The sequence below is a fragment of the Paramormyrops kingsleyae genome, chromosome 13 (assembly GCF_048594095.1).
Source record: "Paramormyrops kingsleyae isolate MSU_618 chromosome 13, PKINGS_0.4, whole genome shotgun sequence".
NCBI classification, from domain to species: domain Eukaryota; kingdom Metazoa; phylum Chordata; class Actinopteri; order Osteoglossiformes; family Mormyridae; genus Paramormyrops; species Paramormyrops kingsleyae.
Genome location: NC_132809.1, coordinates 8,980,053 through 8,997,286, shown reverse-complemented (window position 1 = coordinate 8,997,286; position 17,234 = coordinate 8,980,053). Strand labels below are relative to the sequence as shown.

General features: G+C 44.6%; 1 protein-coding gene across 1 annotated transcript in view; it reads left to right on the top strand.

The window, feature by feature from the left end:
• csk (C-terminal Src kinase) overlaps positions 1–17,234 on the top strand; it is a 34,770-nt gene that overhangs the window by 15,447 nt on the left and 2,089 nt on the right. Inside the window, exons 2-12 of the mRNA XM_072698130.1 lie at positions 6,538–6,672; positions 7,797–7,910; positions 8,242–8,354; positions 10,195–10,414; positions 15,504–15,597; positions 15,855–15,920; positions 16,080–16,179; positions 16,393–16,480; positions 16,676–16,749; positions 16,850–17,045; positions 17,144–17,230. Coding sequence (XP_072554231.1) covers positions 6,658–6,672; positions 7,797–7,910; positions 8,242–8,354; positions 10,195–10,414; positions 15,504–15,597; positions 15,855–15,920; positions 16,080–16,179; positions 16,393–16,480; positions 16,676–16,749; positions 16,850–17,045; positions 17,144–17,230 — 1,167 coding nt within the window. The 5' untranslated portion in view covers positions 6,538–6,657. The remainder of the gene's footprint in view (positions 1–6,537; positions 6,673–7,796; positions 7,911–8,241; positions 8,355–10,194; positions 10,415–15,503; positions 15,598–15,854; positions 15,921–16,079; positions 16,180–16,392; positions 16,481–16,675; positions 16,750–16,849; positions 17,046–17,143; positions 17,231–17,234) is intronic.

The window sequence follows — 17,234 nt, the reverse complement described above, 5'->3', positions numbered from 1 at the left end:
TATTTGATGAAATTGTGCAGAATGTCTCTATTACACACTATAGAGATATTCATCTCCATCACTGAGACTATGCAATACACATCTTGAAGCATAGCCAACGATCTGGCACATTAAACATACATACGAAGCAACTACTATTGCAATGCAATATGATTTGCCCCTACTGTAATGCAGTGTAATTTGACATCATACAAAGCATCGCCAGACTTGCCTCTAGCTCGTGTGAGACTTGAACGAGAAACTTATGGAGAATTAGCACTTACAACAGCGGCGAACTGGAAATGAGAGAGCACGCTTAAACGGTTAATGTAAAATTTTTGGTCACATTTCTAAATAATAAAAGCATAGGGTCTCCTCTAAAAATAATATTGACGTAACCATGTGCTGCTTCAGCCTCCAACTCCAGTGGACAGGGCAGGCCAGGCCCGAGGCAGAGGTGGACATTTCAGGTCCAGAAAGTAAAAATCCAATCCAGAATTTTATTTCAACCAACCAGTTTTATTTTATGTCCCATAAACATAAGAACGAGCTAGTGATTCTTCTCCCTTCACTAATACAAAAAGAGCCTTTCTTGGAGTGCAACAGTTTACAATAGTCACAAATTAACTATTTCAATGCACATAGAATATGGACAAATACTACAATTATAACAAGTGCAGCCATGACCACAAGTTTTGAGAATTACACAAACATTCATTTTCACAAAGTCTGCTGCCGCAGTTTTTGTTATGTCAATTTACTCCAGAATGTTATGAAGAGTGATCAGATGAATTTGCCATGAAAATGAACTTAATCCCAAAAAACCCATTTCCACTGCATTTCAGCCCTGCCATAAAAGCACCTGCTGACATCATTTCAGTGATTCTCTCGTTGACACAGGTGACAGTGTTGACGAGGACAACCCTGGAGGTCACTCTGTCATGATGATTGAGTTAGAAAAGCAGACTGAATGCTTTAAAGGGAGGGTAGTGCTTGAAATCATTGTCCTTCCTGTTAACCATGGTTACCTGCAAGGAAACACATGCAGTCAACATTGCTTTGAACAAAAAGGGCTTCACAGGCAAGGATATTGCTGCTAATGTTTTTTTTAGGTGCAATCTTATCGGATTATCAATTACTTCGATGGCGGTTCAGTTGTTGTGACGAAGACTTCAGGCCGTCCAAGAAAGTCCAGCAAGTGCCAGGACCGTCTTCTAAAGTTAATTCAGTTAAACAGGCCTATCTATGAATAAATTATGCGGGATCCGGGGCACCACCAGTGCAGAGCTCACTCAGGAATGGCAGCAGGCAGGTGTGATTGCATCTGCATGCATGGTGAGACAAAGACTTTTGGAGGATGGCCTGGTGTCAAGAAGGGCAGCAAAGAAGCCACTTCTCTCCAAGAGAAACATCAGGGACAGACAATAGGTACAGGGATTGGACTGCTGAGTTCTGGGGTAAAGTCATTTTCTCTGATGAATCCACTTTCCGATTGTTTGGGGCATCTGGAAAAAGATTGTCCATAGAAGAAAAGGTGAGCGCTACTTGACTCTTTGATTTTTCTGGAGGAAAATTAATCCTTTTAGATTGATTGACCAATCAGTAAAATAGTTGATAGATTAATCCATAGAAAAATTGTCATTAGTGACAGCCCATATATATATGGCTCTATATATTAGGGATGCTCCTTTTGACCGTTTAACCGTTAACCGAAATAATTAATTTTGACCGAATATTACTATCAGTTAAACGGTTTAAAATGTTTTTATATATATTTTAATTATTAGTATGAAGTATTAGTATGAAGTTTTGTGGCATCTCAGCTGAAGATCGCTTTTCACGTTCTAAATACACTGGGTTTGAATCGGCGACTGTGATTACAGGCACACAGGCTTAGCCCACTGAGCCATGAACACAGGTACGAGCTTTGCTGCTGAAAATGGAAACATTGGCGCAAAGCTTCAGCGGCAGAGACGTATCCGTGTGCTATATTGTAGCCGATCGGTGTAAACACTACCCAGACATGTGCTCTTGTTTTATTTCGGTTACAATGGGCGTATTCACATATTTCTTTATCCAATACTAACTGTCGGATTATAATGTTGTTATCATGCGAATAGCGCAATTTGCAAGTGGGAAGGCGATCAGAGCCGCTTCGAGACGCAGACGCTTAAGTCAGTCACTCTTGTTCTTTCTATTCGTATCACGAAGCTATACAAATATATTTAGTTTCTACCTATATATATATATATTTGAAAAGTAGACCGTCCAAGGTTTCTGAGGGTGTTTTTTTAAATGTGTATATGATAAAACCTCGCAGAGTTATTTAAATGGTTTGGGGAAATTTCTGTCAGATCCCGCCGGCGGGACCGCCGACCCCAGAGGAATTTAATATTCTAATCTAATCAGTTAACGGTTAATGTTCGGTTAACGAACGGCGGTTGTCGGTTAATGCGGTTAATCGAAATGAGCATCCATACATACATACATACATACATACATACATACATACATACATACATACATACATACATACATACATACATACATACATATATATATAAATATATACACACACACACACACACACACATACTCACCTAAAGGATTATTAGGAACACCTGTTCAATTTCTCATTAATGCAATTATCAAATCACCCAATCACATGGCAGTTGCTTCAATGCATTTAGGGGTGTGGTCCTGGTCAAGACAAACTCCTGAACTCCAAACTGAATGTCAGAATGGGAAAGAAAGGTGATTTAAGCAATTTTGAGCGTGGAATGGTTGTTGGTGCCAGACGGGCCGGTCTGAGTATTTCACAATCTGCTTACTGGGATTTTCACGCACAACCATTTCTAGGGTTTACAAAGAATGGTGTGCAAAGGGAAAAACATCCAGTATGCGGCAGTCCTGTGGGCAAAAATGCCTTGTTGATGCTAGAGGTCAGAGGAGAATGGGCCGACTGATTCAAGCTGATAGAAGAGCAACTTTGACTGAAATAACCACTTGTTACAACCGAGGTATGCAGCAAAGCATTTGTGAAGCCACAACACGCACAACCTTGAGGCGGATGGGCTACAACAGCAGAAGACCCCACCGGGTACCACTCATCTCCACTACAAATAGGAAAAAGAGGCTACAATTTGCACGAGCTCACCAAAATTGGACAGTTGAAGACTGGAAAAATGTTGCCTGGTCTGATGAGTCTCGATTTCTGTTGAGACATTCAAATGGTAGAGTCAGAATTTGGCATAAACAGAATGAGAACATGGATCAATCATGCCTTGTTACCACTGTGCAGGCTGGTGGTGGTGGTGTAATGGTGTGGGGGATGTTTTCTTGGCACACTTTAGGCCCCGTAGTGCCAATTGTGCATCGTTTAAATGCCACGGCCTACCTGAGCATTGTTTCTGACCATGTCCATCCCTTTATGACCACCGTGTACCCATCCTCTGATGGCTACTTCCAGCAGGATAATGCACCATGTCACAAAGCTCGAATCATTTCAAATTGGTTTCTTGAACATGACAATGAGTTCACTGTACTAAAATGGCCCCCACAGTCACCAGATCTCAACCCAATAGAGCATCTTTGGGATGTGGTGGAACGGGAGCTTCGTGCTCTGGATGTGCATCCCACAAATCTCCATCAACTGCAAGATGCTATCCTATCAATATGGGCCAACATTTCTAAAGAATGCTTTCAGCACCTTGTTGAATCAATGCCACATAGAATTAAGGCAGTTCTGAAGGCGAAAGGGGGTCAAACACCGTATTAGTATGGTGTTCCTAATAATCCTTTAGGTGACTGTATATATATGTGTGTGTATAAAATTTCTTAAACCGCTAAACATTATATTAAACCATTCAGCTCATTACCCAACATGCTTCAACATTTCAACAAACTGATTGGCTCAATTGTATTCTCCTAAAATCTGGATGAGCCACAATCTATATCTTACCTTGACATACAGTGAAGTGAGCCTGCTTTTGTGCTCAACAGTTTACGGGCACAAGCAGGTACGTGATAAAATGCATGCCTTTTTATGGTATTGAGGCATAATGACCATATTAAAACATTAAGAACACCAGTTGTGAGCTAAATGAATATGAAAATGATTTAACACTCTAGTCTACGTTAATCTGATTTTGCAGATGCAAATATTTTAGAAATGATGCATCCCAAGTTCATCCCAAATTGTATCCAGTGCACGCTATTTTTAATCGGGGCAGTTGCATTGTGAACTTTTATGTCTGTGCACTGATGCAAATCACTAATTCTTTCCAACCCTATTGCTCATATTTAAATACGCTAAGTAGTTCCATAGCATAGTGGACGTATTGAATCTGTGCTTTGAGAGGTACAGTCACACATTTCACATGTCTGCAAAGAAGCTACGTAGATGGAAGATGGAGACAACTATTGCTGACAGCCTCTAGCTTATAAGCAAGGTGACATGAAGTGAGCGATGCTGTTACTTTGGTTTTAAACCGAACAAAAGTGTGAATGCCCAGATCTGACAGCCCCAGTATGCAAACGCTGCTATAAGGGGGCAACATGCTTAACCTGGTGGGGCATCAGTCTTACCCTAATTTATATAAGGGGGAGTTTAAAGATCATCACATTTATGCAGACATAAGACATATGATACTGATGTAATTTAGCTGTTAACTTAAACGCAGAATGTAATAGTCATGTTTTGCCGACATGCAAGTTCATTCATTTCCCTTTATCCAGTGAAGAAAAGCAGTTTAAGCTAAATCACAGACAAAACATCTATAAAGCTAACGTTAAGAACAAATTAATATCAGAGTTTCTGCACTGAATGGAGTTAAATCAATCTGTATGATTCACTGATAATGTTAAAACTGTGTTATAGGGAATTGCTGTTGGTTAATTCATAAATAGAGGGAACGTTTTACAGTATCGATTTTAGTATTAAATGTGTATTGCTATCGAGGTACCAAAGCTGGTAGTAGTACTGAAGTTAGAATTGTATCGATAGAAAAAAAAATTAAGTGACGTATCTCCCTGATGCTATGGAAAAGTTCTGGAACGGTGTGCATGTATCTGCCCGCCTGTCCGTGCCCTGTGGTGGACTGGCAACTCTGTGCCTTAAATTTGATTATGCTGCAACAAATGTTTTTTTTTTTGAGAAGTTAAATAAATTTACAAATAAATTCTGCATTGTTGCTGTGAAAAGTGACAACTGGCTCTTCCATCTCTTCAAATTTATTGCTTGAGATCACTGATGGTAGACGTTAAGATGTGGGGAGTAGGCTGTGTTGGTCTACGTTCTGTCTGTCCTGCTTAGTGTGTGTAGTAAATGAGAGGTCTGGCCAGAGGGGCCGCCTCCTTGCTGTTGTGCACCTTGCCGTCCGGCCCCCGTTACCATTGCTAAGGTGGGTGTAGGAAGCACCATAGCCCGGTTCCTCTTTTCTGATGTCCTTTTGCAGAGGCACCTCAGCTTCCTCCCTCCCGCCCACGCACTGCTCGTAAGTGGTGCATGGCAAAGACAGAGTTACATGACCTCAGGCTGTACCAGTACTGCTAAATCGGGCCCTGATAGTTTGCATGCGGCTCTGCAGCAGTCTGCCATTAGACAGCTTCCTGTTTGCGTGCTGGCTTACAGGCGCTGCTCCCACAGCTGGGCGACTTTTGCCTGCCCACCCGCTCGGCTCTGCGGCCGGTCTGCTGTGACATCGTTATCTTCCCCTACAGAATGGGGACAACATGTGAGGCGCAGGGCCGCCCCTGTGTCACAATGAAAACGGTGACATTGTGGTACTTTCATCCTAGACTCAAGTTACTGGTACTGGTCAGGCTCTAGTTTGGCGTGGCCGTTTGCGGCTGATGAGACTGAACAGCCTTGATGTGGCCGGCCTCTATCTGCAGAGGGTTCATAGAGGCCTTAGTCCTTCTTTGGTCCACTTCCTGACTGTGGCATTGGAAAATCTGCGTCAGCAGCTTCCTGTCTTTTTTTTTTTCTTCTTTTTTTTTCTCACAAATAAAAATAGTTACTTCCTGTTAAGTTTTCAGATATGACGTGACCCCTGCGTGGCTGCAATTTGCACTGCCCTCCTGCTGGGAGGCCGTAGCCCCGGAGAAAATCAGGAGGAGACCTCAGTAGTGGCAATTAGAGAGAGCATCACTCTCCAGTGTCCAGCCATAATGCTGCATTTCGTGTGGACCCTGATTACGTCTGAGTGCTGCAGCCGAAGCCTCACCAGCACGTTTCTTGGGCTTACTGCACGAATGGCGTCGCATGGATGGCTGAGGCTGCATCGAGCTGTGAGCTGACAATGCAAGACACTTCACTTTGAACCAATGACTCTGGGTCTCCATCAAAATGACAATAAAACATTGAATTGCTCTATACCAGTTGGTTTCTGCACCAATTGGTATAGAATTGAAATGAGCCTGCTGTTTCGGAGGGGAAATTTTGCACGAAACACTGTGCAGAATATTGTCCTGTAACAGCATGGTGTTTCACTGGTCACAGGGTATGTGATGGTAGCGTCAGAAAGTGAGCCAATCACTGGTCTTGTTTCCCCACAGGTGCTTTTTCTCCAGTGCCGCCCCCCACCTGCCTTGTCTGCTCCTGCTCCCTGGCTCTGATGGTACGAGCTTACCTGTGACACTCGAGAGTGGACATCTGCTACCCCCAGCCCCATCAGCATGTCTGGGGTCCAGGTGAGCACTGCCTCTCCCTTTGCATAAATGCACTGTATGCCCTGACTAGACTGAATTGCTGCTGGTCAATGTTGTGTGGGTGCTCTGATTTTGTTTTTTGTTTTTTTTTGTTTTTTTGTTTGGTGTCATGAAGCATCGTGTTCTCTGAGGGAACTGATATCCATCTCTACCTGACATTTTGGCATCTAAATGGCATGACATTTGCACGTCTGAATTTTCTGTTGTTATTCCATGAAGAAGCATACTGGAGCATTGAAAGTTCCAGAAGACTCTCCACCCTTTTGCAGATCTTTGTTTCCAGCAGTTAAAAGGGGCTGTTTTGTCCATGAATAAGGACAAGGTCTTTGAGGAAAATTAGTTTCAGCTTCCAAAAGTCAGTATGCAAGGTCCCTTTTATCCACCTTATGTATATGTATGTGTGCTGTGGGGAAGCGAGCAGCCTTCTTTTTGGGTGTAAGGGCTGTGTCTGCATGCTGCGAAACACCAAAGCAGATGTGTCGATGAGTGAAACCCTGCAGGGGCAGCGATGCAGCTCAGAGGCCGGCCCTGCCGGCCTTTTCCTGATGCTGCCCCATTCCCTATCCGAGCAGTGGCCATGTCTAGACAGAGCACCGCTGTTAGTTACAGCTGACTGGCACTGAATCTGCCTGGGTCGCTGCCGTTATCAGTTTACCCATCTGGTGCACGTGCTCGCCGAGCAGTGCCAAAGCTGCCATTGGCCGGCCTGGCCCGGTGGCCTGGCAGGACCCGGTGGAACAATACGCTCCTTAGAGCGCCCTTCATGCCGGGCTGTTATCACGGCCTCCACTTTGAATGCATTTGAATAGCATTTGTGTGAGCCTGCAGGTGCGAATGACCGTACACAGAGCTCCACCCCCTGCCTGCTCGCCTGCCTGAGCATTGGTTCAAGGGTGGTAGCTCGTGTGTTGACGAAGGACCTCCACCCAGAGGTCTGTGGTTTGGAGGTCAGCAGGTGTCCCGCTTATAGCCCAGTGAGAGATGTGCTGGGGTTAAGCCAGAAAGAAGCAACTAATCAAAAAACTGTAGACTTCCCCAGTGCCTCCTGCTGGTGTTTTCTTTGTCACCTTCGACCCCTCCTTGAACCGTCCATCTACGCCCCCCAGACAACATGGCCGGCCGGCACAGAGTGCGTCGCCAAGTACAACTTCCAGGGTGCCACAGACCAGGACCTGCCCTTCAGCAAGGGGGACGTCTTAACCATCATTGGAGTCACTAAGGTAACCAGCTGCTGTTGCCATGGAAACAGAAAGCCTTTTAATGGCTTGTTCGGCGAGCGTGAGCTTAAATAAAGAGGTCTGATTTGTCAGGCTGCGTCAGCCAATTACAGCACTCGCTCATGCTCGGCTGCTGTGATCTATAATTAAAGCGACTCACCGTAACACAGTGGGCCGGGCGATACGCCGGGTTGCAGTTGTGCACTTTGTTGCAACTTCTGCTTCATGGAGGTCGCAAGTACAGCGGGCCTCAGATGTGTTTTGGTGAACCGCTTTAGAGTATCGACCCATTGGGTCCAGAGGTTCCTATTATAAGACTTGATTTGTTCTTCAGGATCCTAACTGGTACAAAGCCAAGAACCCAGTGGGCAGGGAGGGAACGATTCCTGCCAACTACGTCCAGAAACGGGAAGGCGTCAAGTCGGGGGGCAAGCTGAGCCTAATGCCGTAAGTGTGGAGGGGTGCTGTGTGCGCGTGTGTGCGTGCGTAGCTCTGAACCGACTGAGCTTACTGGGCTGGTGTTGAATAACTCCCATGGTACAGTTATCCATGGTGTGAGTTGATTTATTGTGGATACCCAGGGCAGTGTCTCTCAACCTGATCCTCAGGGACCCCCCAGACGGTCAACACTTTTGCTTCCTTCCAGCTCCTGGAGCAAAAATGTGCAAAAACCATCTGTGGGGGGGGGTCCCCAAGGATTGGATTGAGAAACACTGCTCTAGCGTAGGCTGGTACCCTCAGGAGCCAGGAGTGCATCTCTGCTAGGACACAGTGCCCAGAGTGAGCACAGTTAAGGGCACAGCTGCACAGCCCCTGAAGTCAGCCTCTGGTTGTTGGAAAAAGGCATTTAAAATGAGCTTTCCCCACCTGTGTGCATGAGCGTGTGTGTGTGCGGGTTTACCTATCCTTATGGGGACATAATGTCAGTTTTTTTCCCTTATGGGGACCGGTTTCCTGGTCCCCATGAGGGAAAACTCTATTTTATAAAAATCGGTGACTACTATGAAAAAACTAAAAATATAATTTTATATAGGCCTATATATATATAAAAAAAAAAATTAGGAAGGAATTCTATCACAGGTATGCTTTGCTGTGGTGCGTGTTTACAGAGATCGGATTAAGGCATTATCGCTGTCAGTAAATGTGGCCTTAGGCCTGTCATCCATTTAGTTTAACTGACTGCTGCGGCTGCTGACATTTTTGTCTGCTGGAGTCTTCCCCCTGGTGGTGGTGTCTGGCACATCAAGAGCAAATGTGTGAAAATGGGACCTGGCTGGGATAACCTAGCCTTTCATTTTGACTAAAACATTTTAATGGAATTGCCATTTCATTAGGGAGTTCCCAGTGTGGTAGGGGTTAAAGTTCCCTACGAATCATGCGGGTGGGATATTATTTTTGCTGCAGTTTTTTTTTTTTTTTTTTTTTTTTGTGCTCACTATAATTTCTTCTGTACTAATTTTCATTTTTTTAAAAAGCCTGTAAAACACTTTGTAAACCCTGTCATTAAAACAGTGCTATATAAATAGATTAATTTCAATTTAAGCAAGGAAACGTTGGGGGAAAAAAGAAAAGCAGGATGTATTATGAATTTTGGATTATCCTTTTTATTCATCCTGAGTTGAGATTCTGGCAGCCCCGTTACTGTAATAGAGAACAGAAACACGTTGTAGGGATGAGCCAGCAGGCCAGGGGTCGGACTCTTTCTCTCTGCCCTTCGCCCCGTAGGCAGGCACCGGAAAGGGGCGGAGCTCTGATGGCTCTGCCCGGCACCGCCGAGTGCTCCAGCACGGCTGCAGGCCGGCAGGCATTTCTGCAGCCTTCCTGTTGGTGCGGCGGTTTTTGGGGCGCCGCTCGCTCTCTGCAGCACTTCCTGTTTTCGCATAGGTAACTCCCCTGCAGCACCACAGGAGGCCACAGCCACAAGGTGAAACTCGAGGGAGTAGGATGTCAGTTGACTCAAGCATGCCCCCTGCCTGCCAGGGGGAAGAAGACATGCAGACCATATCTCGGCTACTATTTTTTTATTTAATTTTTTTCTTTGGAGATACAAGCTCCTCGCTAGGTGTGTTGTGATATTGGAGGATTAATTCATGGTTCTCAGGAACCTCTGTAAACCTGGTGTGAACATGTACAGTGTTCAAGGCAGCATGCATTTCAACTGACTTGACGGTAATCCGATAGCGGTTGCAGCCTTAGGTAGCGTTCGGGTTTTCGCCGTACTCATGTTTGCATAAGTGCGTTTTCTGTCTGTCATCCTCCTACCTCACCCTTCTATCTCCCCTTCTAGATGGTTCCATGGGAAGATCACCCGTGATCAGGCTGAGTGTCTGCTCTACCCACCGGAGACTGGGCTTTTCCTGGTGCGTGAGAGCACCAATTACCCCGGGGACTACACGCTATGCGTTAGCTGTGAGGGCAAGGTGGAGCACTATCGAATCATCTACCATAATGGCAAGCTCTCCATCGACGAGGAGGAGTACTTCAGCAACCTCATGCAGCTCGTGGAGGTAAGCAGGCTGGGCATAAGATAACCACCCCCCCCCCCTCATAGTTTGGGGCCCATGCCTTCTTGCCTACATTAGTGGATGGAATTGAGGTATCACGAAGTGTGTGTGTGTCTGTCTGTCCAAATGTCCCCCCAGTGTGATAAAAACTTAATATTTTGATGTTGTGGGGACCATTTTTCAGTCCCCATTAGTGGAATCTTTTATAATAATCTGAGACTGCAATCAAAAAACTGGTTAGGGCTGGATAGGGGTTAAGGGTGTCATTTTTGGGATTAGGGTTTTGCCCATAAAAATGAATGAATGGTCCCCACAAAGATATGAATATAAATTTGTGTGTGTGTCTCTGAGTGAGCGGCTGAGCATCGCCATCACTGAGGCTTCATGCTGTGTGACTGCCAGCAAGTCCACACTCATAGGTTTTCATGTGAAGTGCCATACGTGTGTCTGTATTGGCGTGAAAGGGATGTAGGGAGGATGACCTTTGATTGGATTCTTAATTAAGGGGTTTTGTGTAGTTAACCCTTACTGCACTTAATTCAATCTAGAAATGGTTTATTTCATATAGCAGTGTAGTTTGAAAAGCTTTATGGTTGGAGGAAGATGAAAAATGTGGCTAAAGTGAAATAGTCAAACAGGAATACAGAACAGAAATGGGGAACTGTAGAATACAAATGTGATGAATGTAGATAAAATGATGGACTTGTTTCTTCAGAACATCGGCGGATTCTGTTCTTTAGCCCGTATTGGCCAAAAGGTGTCTTGCTCAATGTCTTTTTGTCATACATTGTAGAAGCATATTAATATCTGGGGATCTGAGCTCATAATGGTATTTATAACTGACAAGGGAATATTCAGGCGCAGGGTAGTTGAGGGGCTTGAGGACGATTTTTAAATCATTTCTAAATAAAAAGGGCAACCTGTGAAACTTTTAAAAAGTGGCTGTTGTGCTTTTACATTTGGTTAGTAGATATGTGGCATTTTATCATGTTAATTAAGGTTAACTTTTCCTCAAAAAGACTATTATAATGATAGAGCCTGCTAGTCAAAAAGGGCATAATCTGGTAATATTTTAAGATGGTAAAATGACATTTTGGTCACATTGCAAATGTGTCTCTTAACACTGATCTTTGTTCTAACCCAAAGATTTCGTCCTGGACAAAGATGTAATGCTAAAATCCCTCACGGAACCTTTTGAACCGAAGAGAAGCATTTTTGGTTATGACTGTTTAACATCTGCATATTTATCTCAGATATACAACATGTGATGGAGAACTTCGTCTGTCACAAATGTAGATGTGTTTGTCATTAGCATACCTAAGGAACTATATTCCATGCCACCAGATGTGTCCTCGGAGGAGCATGTATCAGTTAACAGGAGGAGCATGTAACAGGACCTTTGTAGAGCTTTCAGGCACCACAGGTGATGTTTGGTTCCACTGAGGAATAACCACCAATCTGAACATGCATTACTATCTCAAAATTTTAAGAAGTCAAAGAAAATGTTTAAACAATCTTAATGTCCTTGTGAAACCTATACTAAATCTCTGTGTCAGCTTAGCTGTTTCAAAACCTCTCCTAAAGTCACTCTAGTATTTGCTGCAACCATCCAATATACTCATATTTTTTGACTGGACCACTAGCACAACATCTTTGGCTAATTAGAACATAAGAACTATACAAACGAGAGGAGGCCATTCGGCCCATCAAGCTCGCTTGGGGAGAACTTAACTAATAGCTCAGAGTTGTTAAAATCTTATCTAGCTCTGATTTAAAGGAACCCAAGGATTCAGCTTGCACTACGATATCAGGAAGACTATTCCATACTCTGACTACACGCTGTGTAAAGAAGTGCTTCCTTAAATCCAGTTTGAAATGTTCTCCCGCTAATTTCCAACTATGGCCACGTGTTCTTGTATTTGAACTAATGCTGAAGTAACTTTTCGGTTGAACAGCATCCAAACCTGTTAGAATCTTATAGACCTGGATCATGTCCCCCCTCAGTCTCCTTTGCTTGAGGCTGAACAGATTTAGCTCAACTAACCTTTCCTCGTATGACATTCCTCTAAGACCAGGAATCATTCTTGTGGCCCTACGCTGCACCTTTTCTAAGGCCGCAATGTCCTTTTTAAGATATGGTGACCAAACCTGCACACAATATTCTAGGTGAGGTCTCACCAAGGAATTGTATAATCTTAGCATTACCTCCCTTGACTTAAACTCCACACACCTGGAGAAATACCCCAACATCCTATTGGCCTTTTTTATTGCTTCCCCGCACTAGTGAGAATGAGACATGGAAGCATCAACATACACACCAAGGTCTTTCTCATAATCAGCAACCTTTATTTCAGTAGGTCCCATAAAATACCTGTACTTTATATTTCTGCTCCCTACATGGAGTACCTTACATTTGTCTATGTTAAATGTCATACCTCATTGAGTTATTTGACTGTTAATTGAGCTGGTGGTGAAATTTAACTTGTACATGGAATGACTGATGTGCCCCTGAGCAGAGGTTTTGGAACTGAAGCGATACTAGGATAGAGATTCTTATTAGTTTTTATGATGTCATTGTTAATTTGCATATGATCCACTGTTAAATTGTTTGTTTTGTTTGTTCCGAGCTTATCCAAATTTCCTACCCAGCTAAATAGTTATAAACCATTTCTTTGACTGCCCAAGGCTTTTGCAGAGAACTGTATGTCCTTTCCATGAGATCACCTAGTGCATTAGTTTAATGCAGCTCCTGTTATGGCTCATGTTGTGCTCTATCCGAATATCATGATCAGTTGTGTCAAGGGCTGTAAGATCTAACAGCAGAACGGAGAACGTGTAAGAACGTGACTGGAACAGTGAAAAGCAGAGTGAAACCTCAATGTCACTGGTGAAAAAAGTTGAGTGGATACTTTTCTAAGTATCTTACTAAGTAAAGAGATCATAGAAGCATCAAGATTTTTCTTTTAGGAGTGTTTTGTTATGGCCGTCTTCGGCAGGGGTCAAAGTATTCCTAGGCATAAGGAGTAGGTAATATTCTTTATTTTGCAAATACTGCTAAACATTGATTTGAAGGGATTTGGAAGAGGGTTTAAAGGACAAGTTGATGGCATAAGATGATACATTATCATGTTTAACATAGTACAGCCTGCTGAGTAGAAAGAGCCAGTAACGTTGAGCATGTGGGAGATGGAGATTAGTAAAAGGACCCTAAAATAGTTTGTGAGGCAAAATTTTTGGAATCTTATCCCTGAAAAAAGAAGCCGCTACTTCACATTTAAATGTACTGAATACAGCAAGGAAGATTGGATCAGATGGAGTTTATAAGACCGTCAATAATAGCAGAAAGCATTTTCGGATTGTGGTTTTTATCACCGAGTTTGGTGAAATAACTTGGTGGCTCATTCAGCAGCTGTGAGAACATAGTCCTTCTCTGTAGCTGAAAGGTTGGTGCAATGGGATTTTTTTTCTTCATTTCTGCAGTCACTTTGGTGGCTTTTCCTTGTTCCTCCACTTCAGTACTGGTTTAACTTCAAGTGAAAAGTATTTCATGATAAGCGCAGGATAGATGAACCTTTAGATTCCATTTGTATGATGTAAAATTTTCAGCTGTTTCTGAATTAATATTGTTTCATTATTGTGCTGTACTCCGAATTCTGTTCATTAACTGTAAGAAAATTTATAAACACAGAATAATGATCAGTGAATTTCAAATATAGGCGGTCTCAGTTTTAAGACTTTCGTGACAACTAAATACGAACAATGGCCCATCTTATCGGTAGGTTTAGAAATATGTTAACTGATACAATAAAATGTCTGAAATTCAGTGGCTTACGGAACTCCGATGCTTTGCTATTGTCAGTCTACATGGAGATTAAAATTGTCGCATATGACTCTTATAAAATGATCTTCTCTCTGAGGGTGAGTCGGCAATAGGCACGTCAGGAGAGTCTCATTTCTTCCTAGCCTGCTTCTGGCTGCCTGTTCTTTATCTTGTCCCACTGGATCCTAACCTATCCTGAGACCCTGTCCCTCCTCTTGTCATAAGTTTTCTCGGCATTCTTTGCATTTTTCTGTTGACTTTGGACAGCCCACAGATCCACACGGCCCTGGGGAGGATGATCTAGCCGTGGGACGTGTCTCCGTTCGGCCAGCTGGTCCCGGCTTTGCGCTCCACCCAAACTCCACTGGGAAAGCTGGATTACACTGCTTTCAGTCTATGCCTTTACCCGTGTGGTTTTTGAGCTATTGAGCTATACTGCTCTGATGCTGTGGGGAGCCTGAGGGCCTCATCGTACAGACCTAGGCCTCCATATTGGCAATGACACATTCATCCCTCAGGATTCTCAGTATAGACAGCAGGTGGTGGCTATGCAAGAGGACTTCCAGGATGGGATTACAGAAAGCGTAATGCAGTTGTACAGAACGTGACCCAAATCACTTGCTTATGAATCCAGCTGTATAAATGTATGAATGTGTACAGTTGCAAACGGAGTATGTCAGTTAGCATATGGGTTTGTTGCTAATAAAGAAGTCCAAATAAGTACTGGTAACCTGCAGGAGGCATGATATTGCTACTGGCTGTGCTGCTGTTCCCGGAACAGGTACTGAACAGGAAGTGGTGAAGAGGAAGTGTGGAGAGTAGGTTCTAGATAATTTAACAAGAGAAGTTCTCAATACTCCTCACCCTTATCTATGTGTATGTAGGACATGAGAGAGATTGCTGCATGTCTTTTCAAAAATACTTTGGCGTAGCTTCAATGAAAATCATTTGCCATTTTTCTTGGAGTGTCTGCTTGTCTGGTGTACTGTTTAGAAAGTCAGTCTGCCTTAGGCTGCCCCCTAATGGAGTATAATATGTACTGCTCAGCCTGAAATAACAGATGTTCATTTATGTGTAAACTACTCTCTTGATGCTATTAAATGCTTAGGCTGGTCCTCTAGTGTAGGAGCTTCTGCTGTCTGCTGCAGTGGGCTGGTGACTACATTCCAGCGGTGCTCCAGCAAGCTCATTCATTTTATTTTTTCCCTGCTTCCTCTCCAAATGTACAGTCCAATGACTCGGCCACTGCTGCCTCCCTGTGTCTGTCCACAGCATTACACCAAAGATGCTGACGGCCTCTGCACCCGCCTCATCAAGCCAAAGCTCATGGAGGGGACAGTGGCAGCCCAGGACGAGTTCTCCCGAAGTAAGACACGGTTGGCCGTTTATCACCCTGTAGCCCCTGTCCTTTGGTCTTTGTCCTAGCATGCTTATCCCCCCCCCCCCCCCCCCGACTACCCTGTACTGGAGGGTCACTTGTAAAGTGCACCGTCACCCCACTCTTCTTTGTATTGTGAAGCCAGGATAGTGTTTCCGTGCAGAACACGCTCAGAGGCAGGTTTAAAAGCATGATAACCCTGATGGTCAGTCCTGCCTCCTGAACCATCTTGTGCCTCCCTGCAGGTGGCTGGTCTCTCAACCGAAAGGAGCTGAAGATCTTGCAGACCATCGGGAAAGGAGAATTTGGAGGTACGCATCTCAGCTGCCTCAGGGTGGTGCTGCTGGGCTGTGTCACGAGGGTGCGAGTGTGTGTGTGTGTGTGTGTGTGTGTGTGTGTGCGTGTGTGTGTGTGTGTGTGTGTGTGTGTGTGAGAGATCAGGACGGCACTGAGCACCTCTCACTCCTCAGATGTGATGGTGGGCGACTACCGAGGGACCAAGGTGGCAGTGAAGTGCATCAAAAGCGACGCAACGGCACAGGCCTTCATCGCCGAGGCCTCTGTCATGACGTGAGTTTGTTTTCCATTTTTAAGTTATCCTTTCCATTATTTTTTTTTTTTTCATTTGATTGTTTGAAGGAAGAAAGCTTTCTACCGATTTATCAGTTACCTTTTATGCAGCAGCATCACATGGAAAGTTGGGACAGAGGCCGAGATGTGGCGGTGAGAGATGGCCGTGTTAACAGTGAGCTAACTATCGCCGACTACTTCTCCACCTTGCAGGCAGCTACGTCACAACAACCTGGTGCAGCTGCTGGGTGTGATCATCGAGGAAATTGGCCTTTTCATCGTGACGGAGTACATGGCCAAGGTGGGCAAGACTTCATCCTCTCTGTCTTCCGCACACCACCTACCAGGTCATGATCGGGTGCAGATTAAACCGTCCATGAGCTGATAATGGCAACGCTGAGCTATAGCTGACTGGTGTCCCATCCATAGTGTCCCCTGTTTTGTACTCTGTGATAAACCCCTGATTGACCGTAACCCTGTGCTGATCTGTCCTCAGGGCAGCTTGGTGGATTATCTGCGCTCGCGAGGGCGCACCGTGCTGGGAGGGGAATGCCTACTCAAGTTCTCCCTGTGAGTGGCGTCGTTGTACCGGTCCTGTCTGATGTGTCTGCGCTGTGTGCCTGTGGTCTGCCTGTTCTATCTCATAGCGCTCTCTCTCTCCATCCTCCAGGGACGTGTGCGAGGCCATGGAATACCTAGAGGCCAACAACTTTGTGCACAGAGACTTGGCCGCCCGGAACGTGCTGGTGTCTGAGGACAACATCGCCAAGGTCAGCGACTTCGGCCTGACAAAGGAGGCGTCTTCCACGCAGGACACGGCCAAGCTGCCCGTGAAGTGGACATCACCAGAAGCCCTCAGGGAGAAGGTACATGGGCTGTTGGCATGTGTGTGTATCCATGCATCAGTGTCTGTCCAGGCCTCGTGTTTCACTTTACCATGTAACTTCTCCCTCTCTACAAGCAGCAATTCTCCACCAAATCGGACGTGTGGAGCTATGGCATCCTGCTGTGGGAAATCTATTCCTTTGGGCGTGTGCCTTACCCCAGAATTGTGA